Source organism: Convolutriloba macropyga, unplaced genomic scaffold (genome assembly GCF_964194025.1).
Source record: "Convolutriloba macropyga unplaced genomic scaffold, txConMacr16.3 SCAFFOLD_4458, whole genome shotgun sequence".
Taxonomy (NCBI): Eukaryota; Metazoa; Xenacoelomorpha; order Acoela; family Convolutidae; genus Convolutriloba; species Convolutriloba macropyga.
In genome coordinates this window covers 7,107-19,800 of record NW_027453162.1, presented here as the reverse complement: position 1 = coordinate 19,800, position 12,694 = coordinate 7,107, and the positions used below count along the sequence as shown (strand labels likewise).

The 12,694-nt window shown below is 34.8% G+C and overlaps 1 protein-coding gene across 1 annotated transcript; it reads left to right on the top strand.

The window, feature by feature from the left end:
• The first annotated feature begins 253 nt into the window (after positions 1-253).
• LOC142358093 (endothelin-converting enzyme 1-like) lies at positions 254-12,322 on the top strand. Its single transcript, XM_075409562.1, has 6 exons — positions 254-329; positions 691-930; positions 4,005-4,239; positions 10,580-10,767; positions 11,820-11,984; positions 12,224-12,322. Exons 2-6 carry the CDS (start codon positions 721-723, stop codon positions 12,320-12,322), a joined length of 897 nt encoding a protein of 298 aa, XP_075265677.1. The 5' UTR covers positions 254-329; positions 691-720.
• Positions 12,323-12,694: the final 372 nt, after the last annotated feature.

The window sequence follows — 12,694 nt, the reverse complement described above, 5'->3', positions numbered from 1 at the left end:
CCCAACCCCCCCACCCAAGTTCATACAAAACTCGCAATAGACTTCGATATCAGCAATAATAAAGTGACAGACAAAATTAGTTGAAGACGATTTACTAAAACTACTTAATCTCTCAGACGTTCTTTGACCTGGTATAGCTTCAAATGAGCTTAAACTAAGGCTAGACTGGTGTCGGGTTGAACTTGTTATCATAAAAGAATAACTTCTTTACTCATTCAACTCTATCAAGTCGAGCGTAGTTGTCAAACAAACTCCAATATCGTTTGAGAACATCATATAATATTTAACCGAAGAAGCATTCAGCTTATTGTTATTCCTAGTCTCTTTACGTCTAATTTATTATTATTTGCAAGAATAAAAAGACTTTTTTAGAGACAAAACAACTTGACACCAAATAACCTTTTTTTAAAAAACCTTTACTCTTTTTAGCAAGTTTTCTTAAAAGATTACAAATTTAGCAAATAAATTTTGCTCATAAGTTTTTCTTTTACACGAAAAAATTTCGAAGCAGCGAGCTTGATTCCAACAAACAAATTTGCCAGTTTTGCGAAATTTGAATATTTTTACATGCATTTTATTCGTAAGTTATACCAAATTTCAAATTGCATGGTATTTTGAGCTAATACAATTCACAAACTAACGGAAAAACAATGAAGAAACTTTTTGCAAATAATAGCAATTTGACATCAGTTTTGGATTACAATTTTAGAGATTTTAAAAATGACTGATTTTTGGAGTGGAATTAAGTCAAGATCATTCTTCGTAGCACAAAACCTAGTTTCACTTTTTCTCCTATCAGCAGTTGGAATTTTGTTGACTTTGGTTATTTTGGGTTCTAAAGAAGAGAAGAACGACAATTTGGATCCCAATTACGCCTCGGAAAGCGCACAAATTTTGGCAGCCATGAACAGAGAGGCGGACCCATGTGAGGTCGGGATGGGCCAACTATCTATTTTTTTGTGGAAAAATAACTTAATTTTCTTAAAATTGTTTGCCCCTGAATTACCGAATTGTGATATTTCATTTCCTAGCTTGTCATTTTTGTGTGTGAAAAGCTCAACCCTATACAAGACCGCATGATAATCTTGCAAGATGGTGCAAGACAAATGGTTTCTTTGCAAGATTCGCAAAATTAAAGGCATTGTAAAAAACAAAATTTCAGCTCAGAGTTAAATCAATAAAAATAATTTTGAAAACCATCAGACAAAAAATGTCAATCGAAATAATTACTATCCGCCTTAAACGATGCGAGAAAATTTGAATTTAGGACAAGATTAAAAATATTAAAAGGAACATAAAGTTTGTCCAGAATTTTTTAATGTTTATGCTACGCTTCTCTTGTTGGCGCGCAAAATTGTGTATACATATCAAAAAAATGCCACCATTTTAGCGTTTTGCTTATGCGATTGCCTATAGGACTGGGAATAGAAAATTTATTGCAAAGAGTTATATTACAAGACGCTTGCGCTGCAAATGTTTATCCTACAATATCTTGCAAGAAAGAAGAATAGCTATCTTGAAACACAAATGGTTATCTTGGGACAAGAACCACAAAAACTTTGGAGGATTTTGGATTTGGGTCTTCCAAGACAATGTCTGCTCTTGTAAAATTCCACCGGAATGTTGTTAAATCTTGCAAAACAATCAAGCAATTTTGGATGATTAAATTTAGGCGACAAACCAGTGGCTCAAATAACAAATTTTACTGATATTGTCAATTAACGATTTTTCATTGACAGTCAATTATTTATTTCTGTTCATTTTCCATTCATACTTTAATTAAACAATTTACAAAAAAAGTCATTGGAATATCAATTTTTTGTTAGCTGAATTGTTGAAAAATTACTTTAATTGTGTTATCAAATATACTACTACAGTTGCTTATGAAACTCCATATTGATTTCTCTACTCCTCATTAGTATACGTTGACGTCAAAGGCTAGTGGCTCTTTTTATTAGAATACAAAAACCAACCAGAGTATAATTAGGCAGACACAAATTAGTTTTTACAAACATGGTAATGAAAACAGAAGTGTTTCAGCCTAGTCTATCAATGGCTAAAATTAACCGGCAAAGTTGCCGACAAATGCCCTGTTGGAAAAGTGTTCAATAAGAAACTCTAATTTATCAAATTGTCTTCAAAAACTAAAACAATGTACTCAATTGTAGAATTGCTTGTTCTTTTTTCAAGCTGACTGCGTTAAGATGCAATTATACGAGACAATTTACAACCTTTCATCTTTTTTATCTGGCCAACATGAATCGCTTCACAAAATATTTATATCTATCAAAAGTTATTCTCCAGCTCATCAGCAGGGATTTCATCAATCATTTGGTTTTTATCACCCTACCTTCTCTGTGACAGTCACTATAACATAGCTTCTGCAAGCAACAACACTTTCTCTGTAGAGAATTCTTCTGCTAATCTCTGGTTGTCCCTCTTCACTTAAAATTTAGTTTGCTCCAATTCAGTTGCTGCTGATGAGATTAAAGGAAATTGAGTTGTCCAACTAGAAGATTTTATTATTCTTCCCCTTTCTGTTTTTTTTTTGTGTTCGCCATCATCTTCATCTTCTTTTTAGTCTTCTTTTTCCCGATCTCTTCTACGTTTTTACTACAACTGTCTTTTCGTCGTCTTGATCGTTTTACTATCTTTCTGGAGAGCATGGAGAGAGAGAGAGAGAGAGAGAAAAGGAAATGCAATTCATAGCCAATGTTTCAAGAGCCCCGAAGATGTGAGTTCTCCTTTGAATCGGTTCTTTCAAACACTGATATCAGAATGTTTTGTTTTACGGACAGTGCAGAGCAAAAAATGTATTGCAAACACTTTCTTCGAACCCTCTTATTTTTGGTGTTTATAAATATATCTTAATCTGATACCTACTCACACACACAAACGCACACACACACAGACACACATACATACACACAAACACGCCGCGATACTCAACGGAACATCTTTGTTGGTGTACTATCAACTGTCTAGCACGCCACAGAGAAAACGCGAATAAGAGAAACAGGAGATAAGGAAACATTTTTATATTCGAAACCTGTTATTCTGGTTTTTAATGGTATCCTACACCAAAATAATATTTTTCATAGGTTATTTTACATCTGCTAACTGACTTTCAACCATTTATATTGAAACATTGCAACATGTAAGCTTTCAACGCGTAAAAATTGTCATCTTTTTGATCTAAAAACATTTGATCAACAAATTTTTTATGATCTTTCGATTTCAGCAAAATCTTTCGGACCTATTTGTGCTTTTCTACATTGCACAAAAATAATTATAAAAAGTGCTTTTGGTTTGCAGGAGAACTCTGCAAACAGTGCGTTTTGGATGAAGTTTCAAAATAATCAGATTGCTTCCCAGTACTGATCACAATTTGATTCTCTGTTGAAATCGCTGTTTGAATCGCTGTTTTATTCAAGTCGTACTGATCTACCAATTTTTGATTGAGCCCCCCAATTTTTAAAGGAAACAATTATTTATATTTTATCGTAACTATCGAACAAAATATGTCCATCAAATCTCTATTTTTATTCAAATCAAAACTGCACAATATCAATGAGACTGTTTTACAGAGAATTGTAAAATTTCTAAAACCTTTATCAAATAAAAAAAAATGCAAAAAATTCTGCTTCTGATTAAGCTGGTTATTACTTTTTAAAACTTTTTAGTGTATAAAATTCGACAAGAATGTGTTGATGGAGCGAGTAATAAGAAACTCGGTTCCTTTATACGGCCGTATTTGAGATACTTTTTTTCCTTTTTGAAATTTTAGCTTTTAGCTAATCAATATCTACTGTTGTATCCATTTTGGATAAACACACACATATATATATATATATATATATATATATATATATATATATATATATATATAAAACATTTTTTGGATAAACATATATTTTTTAAACATTCTTTGGATAAACATATATATTTTTTAAACATATTTTCAACCTTCTTTCATTTTTTAACATGGTCTATCCACTCAACAGGATTTCTACGAGTATGCTTGCGGAGGATACTCTGCGAACGAGCCAGTGAACTTGGACAGCTTCGATACTACTCTCAAATTTAGTGTCAACACTCTCAGTATGTTGCCAAGAATGTTCAACAAGATTGTCGAGAATCCAGAGGACAGTTGTTCATCTGAGCTTAAAATGGCTCAGTTGTATCATAGCTGTATGGACGAATTCGCGACTGTTGATCACGAGGGGTCTCTAGATATCAGTGACGTCAATTTATAACTATTCGCTTTTAAATTGACATTTTCTGTTTTTAAAAGCAACACCATTGCAACAAGTGAAATAGGGATGAAGATAATCTACAGGGTGAACATAGAGCGTATTTTTTCTCGAAATTACAATATTTTTGTCAATAGGCATTATATCCTAGTCCTTGGTTGTTAGAAGGTAGTTTTTAGGGTAAAACCTAGGCCCGTGTAAGCTGCAACCGCTTGATTGGACATACTCGAGTCCTGAACGGGGGGGGGGGGGGGGTGAATAGATTGAGGGCGTCCCGGGTTGACCTTTCACCGGCAATGCTACAAAAATCATACATGACGTCATATAAATCATGACATATTTCGTAATACGACCCTTTCAGGTAACCAAGAAAATTCTAGAAAATCCTAGCGGAACACAATGCTAGAAAGATGTTTACTACCAGCCATTCAGATAATTTATTAATTTGTAAAAAATGGATAAAATCGGGGAAACATGAATATATATTCCTTTTCTTGTGCGATTACGGGGAAAAACGATCACAACTTTTTCGTGATAGGAAGAAGCGGTTTCAGAAGTAGATGATCCATTTAGAGGTTTACAAGAAATTCCTACCCCACCCTTTGTAACGTTGTAACAAAAGTGCACCATTATGTGTCTTCATAAATTTACAAATTTAAAACCGCATCTATTCCTTTGTGCCCCCCCCCCCATTTTCTGGGTGCATATTAATTGGGTACAAGCGGAAAAGATCCTTGAAGCCAGTCAATTTTAACTCTCGTTGTTTGTTTTACGTTTGCAGACAGCTAATATCAGCTGCACATATGATTATTATGATTAAAATTTTCAATCTTGATCGCAGCGAACAAAAGTTGTATCCTTTCCGTTTGTGCCCCCCCCCCCCTCAGTACGTTTTGCCCCCCCCCCCCCCCCGTTACAGAGCACGTGGCATTACATATTAAATCATCATGGCACGTTCGTCTGAAGGATGCAAATAATATGCACTCACTAAGCTTTAGGGGGGGGGGGGGGCACAAACCGAAAAGATCTCAAAAGTTAATGGTGCTAGGAGTGTTGCCTGACAGGGCGTTAATCCGACGAAGACAAGCTGGAAAACTTCGCCGACAGATTATTTAAAAAAGACTATAAATACTATGATCAGATCTTTCAGACCGAAGTGACCTCTGATCAGATCGAGCCCAGACCCTGGTCCAGACTATTGTGCGCTCAAACCGCTGTCCAGACCCTGTAATTTTGGTCTGGGAACACATGGGTGTGCGTTCGAGCGGGTCTGATCATGGCTCAATTTGGGTCTGGACCTAAACCTGGGTTCTGATTGGTCAATAAATCTAAATGTCGGCGACCATGACGCAATTTTGTTGCGTGTGGTGAGATTCGCTGCTTAAATGATCCTTTTTTGGTTGTCAGATAAACCCCTTGTCATTTATTTTGGCAATTGCAGTTGAACCAGACAAGTTAAACCACTGATTAAAAATAAGCCTACTTATTCAGTTTGATATTGATTGAATTTGCCTTTGGCTGTCCAAACTCTACGAGAGTGGGTCAATCAAAGTTTACATTACTTAAACAATAGTGAATAATCAGTAAGTTAAAAGGAGAAAGACATGACGAGAAATTGTCTCGAAGCTATTCTGAATAACAAAATTTCCACGCTTATACAGAAACGGTGCGTGGTTCTATGATAAAAAAAGAGAGTTCGATTAGAGCCAGTGAACAGGGCTGGAACAATTGGCCGACAGGGCATTTAGCCGAAAAGGAAAAAATGAGAATTTTAGACATGTAATCTTTTGAGTCTCCGCTATGCTGATCAGTGACTGTGTCGCTCAACAGACCGATCAAATATAATGAACCAAATGGATTGTATTGTTGAAGTAAGCGCTACTTAGGTACTCGGCTATCTCGCTACTTCTCTGCTAGCATTCTTGTTCAATGTTTTAAATTAGATTTTCTCAAATTTAGTTAATTGGTAAAAAAGACAACTAATCCTGAAGCTGGTAATTGATAAAGCAGAAGTAATAACCACTATTGCTTTTCATTTTCTATCTCAGCTCCCGGAGGTTGGTGGCAGAGTAAATCAGCGCTGAATCAGTATAGAGACATTCTGCTTTTTAGGATGGCCAGTACTCTGTTCATGTCCCAATTTACACGATCCAATCTTGGTTTTTGAGTAACATTTACTGCATGAAAAATAATATGCACAGCTTAACTCCCGCCAACAATGTTTGCTTTATATGCGAGCCGGACCTCCGCGTGGGTACTTGTAACATTTAATTTGCGTAGCAAGTCGTAACCACTAAGTAAGACCTGCTTTGTGATAATTGCCTACAAACTAGCTTATATATAAATAGTGTGTATACTACTATAGTAATTAGCAGTTATAGGTAACAAAAGCATGAGACATTATTCTGCTGAGACTTCAATTTGTGGTATGACTAAATTCCAGACTGCACAGGATAAGTTTAGTCTGGGCTATCTCAATGACCTCATTATAATCATAATGAAGAAGAACTGCCCATAAAGAATCTTTAAATATTCTGGAAATGCAATGTTTCAGAACTGAATTATAAGTTTTTATGGATCTTTTCCGTTTGTGCCCCCCAGTACGTTATGCACCCCCCAGTTACAGAGCACGGCCCATTACATAGTAAACCATTATGTAAAAATATGGCAAGTGCATCTGGGGGTGCAAATAATATGTGCCCACTACAATAGGGGGGGGGGGCACAAATGGAAAAGATCCGTTTTTACTCTTGAAATGTCCTGGTTCAGCGCTGAAATGCTATGAGATTGAAGTCCGGGTACTACTGTCTCTCAACTTCTCAAGTTTGCTGTGGATCTTCAAATCCTATCGCATTTCTTTTTTCTTGCTATTTTTTTTACCTGCGCTGATTTTTAGACTACACTAGCTCTTCCCTTAATAGAAAAGACAATAACCTCTTAAATGAAAACTATTTCTTGCTTTTGAAATGTAACGCATTCCATCGGAGAAATTTGTTTACAATGCAAACAAATCAGTTAAAAAGTAGCCACATATCTACTACCACGCATTGTATAGTATTCTTCTGTTCTGAAAAGATTGAATTTTGGACTTCCATATAAACCAAAACCACGTCGTTTGGCAGGCTATGCATTTAATCATACCAGTCATTGCTTGCTTGCAAGCACTGTAGAGTTTTTATCTTTTTGCCCGTTAACCCATTTTAAACACAATCAATTCAACAATTTATTATAAATGGAAAATCTAGAAAAAGAACTTTTCAAATTCTCCGCAGATGAAAGAACAAAACTATCTCAGAGTCTCAAAATCTTAACATTGATCTTGAGGTTTCATTCCAAGAAAAAATTAGATTCAACGTGTTATAATAACTGTATTTGCATTTGTTTTTCTCTTGTTGCGCCAACTTTAATGTTTGAATACCAGACGGTGCTTGCGCAATGACTATGCACAACTCCCGTCTGCTTCACTCCGACCAAGTCAAAATTTAAATAACGTTATGTCTTGTAACCGATGAGATAATTTTTTTCGTTGTCAAAAAAATTAGGAAAAACCAGGTTACGAAATAATAATGTGCTAAAAATTTTTTCAAGAAATTATCAGGCAATGAGTCTATAAAATGTTTCAAAGATTTATGAGACCCAAAATCTGAAAGTGTCGAGTTAATCAAATTTGAGAATGATTTGACACAGACTGTCTTGAGTTGTCAATTTAAACTCAATTGGCTGCTTAAATCCTGTTATTTTTTTGCCAATCGGGTCGTCCCGGATTTTTAATTTTTCGCTGCAATCATACCTAAAAAATTCTCAGCTTAAACTATCAATCGCTTCAAAGTAACAGGTTCAAAATAGGTACAAACCAAATTGGCTTGAAAAATACCCATTTTTAGGAAAAACTGGAATTCTTTTCAAGTTAGTGTCCTTGTGTTTCATAAAATTTGCTGCATTCCTATTCGCCTAGAACTGTTTTGGCTTTATTACTAAATTCAATGAGTTGTTATTTACCTCAAAATCCTAAAACATCAATTGTCAATGCATCAACAATCTAAAAATCATGATCTCAGGTTCTACTAATTGCTGAGTGTGATTTCGGATTGGATCCTTAAACTTTTTCCCCGCTCCTAATTAGAGCATAATTATAATTTATTCATAGCCCCTCCTTATCTTTATTAAATACTGTATGGATTTAGCTATGCAGCTCATTAATTCCTGCTATTGATACCCGTGCAGAATAATCGGTGCTGTAGCCATCCATGTTGCTCATAAGAGACCACGTTTGAAGCAAAAAGATTATTACTAGCTGACTCCACGATTGACCTAAAAATTTAATCTGAGATTTTGTTATTAATTTTGGCGTTGAGTCAAAGGAAAACACCTACGAGCCTGGACGTCGTTAGTTGAGGGAAAACATAACAGCGGAGAAACAAGTCCAATTAAGTCGCGTTTTTATCTGCTATACTTTTTTTGAAACATGTAAATTATTCAGACTATAACCCTAAGGTTAGATATCTACATGCTCTAAAATGTTAAATAAATTAATCAGCATTGTTATTAATATACAAATCTTCAAATTGTGGCTGTTCGTTTTCATAGGTGAAAATAGGATTTGAAGGCTCCTATTTGTCTATTAACGGGTACTTTCTTGTGTTGATCGAGCAAAAACTCGGTTAAAACATTTTTAAAGCAAGTTTTACTGTTAAAAGTTCTCATTGACGAGAGTAATTTGTTCCATTTTTGAACATTTTTCAAGATTAAGGATTTGTTACTCCACTTCGTTTTCGTTTTCTTTTTTATAATAATTTGATTTGTTCTCTTGTTCTGTCTAGCTTTATGGCGACTAGAAAACATTTTAAAATTTTCGGTTGTTTCCCATTGTCTTATGTCTGTTCGTAGCTTCCTTAGGCTAACTTTTGAGATAAACAATTCGGCTGGCAGGATACGATCCTTAATGAGAAGATCAATGGAGTGGTCAAATTTTTGACGAAAATAACAAACTTTTATTCCCCATTTAACTTGCCTGTTTATGCGGTTTATGTTTTGCTCTGTAACAGTTTGAAGGAATACGCCACTGAAAGAAAGATGAGAGAGTTCAACTGACTTGAAAACATCAATTCTTACTTTCAAAGGTTATTGATTTCTTACAATATACAAAGAACGAATTGCATTAGCCATTTTGCTTAAAACTGAGCTGAGTTCAGGTGAATTTCAAAGGTTAGTTTTGAAACAATTTGTACTCCCAGATAACAAAATGAATGAGCTGGTTTGATAACTTCGCCATTAAAAGAAAACTCTGGATCCGAATTGGTATGATTTGTAAAAATAACATCGCTGTTTTATCGGCATTTAAATTGAGTTGATTCTCTGTCAGGTATTTGTGTGTTTGTTCTAACATTTTTTCAACTTTTTGTGGAATATTTTCAGTACGTTCAAATTTGCTTATAATACTAGTGTCATCCGCAAATTGAACAACATCAGTTTCACCTTCCAGCTTTTCAGAAATATCGTTGACATATAACAGAAAAATAAGAGGTCCTAACACAGTTCCTTGTGGAACTCCATTATTAATAGTTATTTTATCTGATAAATCAATACCCAGTTTTACGCATTGTGTTCGATTTTCGAGAAAAGATTTGAGAAGTAAAATTGTTGATTGAGAGAGGTAGAAATTTTCAGCTTTCTTGAGAAAGATCTCATGTGAAATTGAATTGAAAGCTGTTGCAAGATCTAAGAACACAGCACCTGTGTCGTTGTTATCTTCCATATTTCCTATTATTTTTTCAATTTCCTATTATTTCCTACTTCACTCCGCTTGAGCGAAAAAACTATTACCAGCAGCAATTTAACTATGCCTTCAGAAAACGATTTCAACTTGTACAAAATTTAACGTCTTCCAGCAGTAAAATCGATAAAAATTTACACAGACTGTCTTGAGTTGTCAATTTAAACTCAATTGGATGCGTTCTTAACCTCACCATAATCTTAACCTCACCATAATCTTAACCTCACCATAATCTTAATTAATGAACAGACCCTTCGATTGAGCTCTATCCTATCCTTTTCTAATCTTTCCCAATTAGTTCTATTTCATTCTTAACTGAATTACTAAGTTGTCAAATAGACATATCCTCCGATCAGCACTAATAATGTAAATAGCGAGCAAGATTATTACTTATATAAAGAAAAAATTACGGTCGTATAACAATTACACTTTTTAACTCCGGTGGTAATGATTGTAGTAAACAATTAAGACACCTAACACCTGGAGAGAAAACATTCCCCCTGCATTAAAATTGACAACAACAAACAGATCGGAATTGACGTTGCTGCTTAAGAGTTCATGAACACAACGCTTCAGCAAATGGTTGAATCTGTTCACGAGTGGTTTCAGAACAAATTTGGATTCAATATCTACAAATCTGTCTCAGCTCATGATCAATATAGAGGTCCTTACCACGTGATAATGTGGCCAGGTGACAGGTTGTGGTCGAGAAACGTTGATTTTGCGTCACCATTTTTCATGGCAAATTCCATTTAGTCGTAATCTTATAAAACATAGTTATCATTAGACATAGTAATTCTCTTTAATACTGGCAATAATTAGAAAGTTACACTATCTCCTCTAGCTCCATAAAATAGAAATTCTTTCAAGTTTGTTCATAATCTTGTAAAAGTTTAGATAATTTTTGCATCAGTAAATCGGTTTCTGGTTACTGCATCTTGAACGCATTTCAGATTATGGACCATTTTTTTGCAAAATTATGTTATTTTTAAATTTTTAATGCAATTTTATCATCCGAATTCTTGTGACTGCGAATCCCCACCTTTTGTAACCGCGAATTTTACTGCATGTCTTACACGAAACAAACTCTCCTGTAAACTGGCTAGCTGTTCAAAAGTGTCTTGGAAGTATTCATTTTGGCCAAGCATCAGAAGAATGTATTTTCTTTTTCCTTTTGACCAGACCATACCTCCTAGAATTAACCCTGAGATCAGACCGATTTATGTATGAGTTTTCCACCATGTTTTGTAAGACAAGGATTTTCTTGTAAGTTTTTTACAATGATGATGGATTTTGATATAGTTTAGTGCGTTTTATTACAAAACCAAAGAATCTTCTATCATTTAAGCCTGATCGTTTCTGTCACATAGTTCGCTCTCGTTCAAAGAAAATTTTTGGACTATTTATGACATTCGTAACTCTATCAACTAAACAAGTAATACATCTTTAAGGCATTCAAATCAGTTTTAAAAATTATTTTGGTTCAAACTTAAAATTATTGAATTTAATTAAGCTTTAAATTAAGCTTACCAAATTTAAAATCCATTTTTTTGATACCTATTTTGCTCTTTGTCTTACTATAGTAAGATCAGATCTTATGCAAGAACATGCGCAACTTGCCAGGTTGTTTGTGCAAAAATCTTGCAAGACTATGCATCGTCTTGGACGATTCTTAAAAAAACTGTCCGAACCTTGCAAGACAAAGATACTATTTCGCGCCCGAGCAGACAATTGAGCAGTAGATTGAAATTGAAAAAAATATTCATATGAGAAACAAAAATGGATTGTGCCAGTATAATCCACACACGAGAGGAGAAAACAACATTGAGATTGGGCTTCCAGAAGACAGTAAAATCGAAGTTCTTCTTCCCATCAGGGATTCAGAAATAAACGAGAAAGTTCTAGAATTTATTCTTGACCTGATTTACGATCACCTCAACTCCTATTCGGAAGACAAGGTTAGCGAACATGGTTGCAAAATTGAATGCCAACATCATTGCTTGGCAACTAGCTGAGTCTAAGACGGTCGATCGCTCTTTTTTTGTTCAAATTACCCCAAAATCATGATTTATTAATTGTGTTATGAATAACTTGAAACCTTATTTAGATACCACGCTTATAAGGGTTATGATATAGGTAAAAGCTATCAAGCAATATGCCTTTTTAATCCCGAATTAGTAATTCGAGATGCGTCTAGGTTACTCTATTCGTTATGTACGAGTATACGACTATATATCCCAAATACAGATCTAAACCTGGTAGAAACCAAATAGTTTTGTACGGGGGTCAAGATTGACCTGAATTACGCAGTTGAGCTTCTTAGTTACGCTCCAGCAAAATTCTTTTAATAGGTCAAGCAGATGTCTTTTCATTGGAATTTATATTCGAGCATAGTCTTATCCTGGGTCGACCAAAACTCTTTCCATAATTCTGCTTTTTTGCAAATGTGGAAAAGCAATTACTTATTTAATTTCTCTGCGTTACATACTGAAACAGCAACATACTAGAGCAGGACTATACAGCAATGCACCACTGCAGTCGAAAATAAAACACTGTTAGGCAAGAGTTGTCAGAGTTTTTGCAATTCTTAAGATAAAGCATGTTTCGCAGCTGAACTATATTGCCACGTTTCTTGATTGAAGGAAACTAGGTAGCTTAATTGCAATGA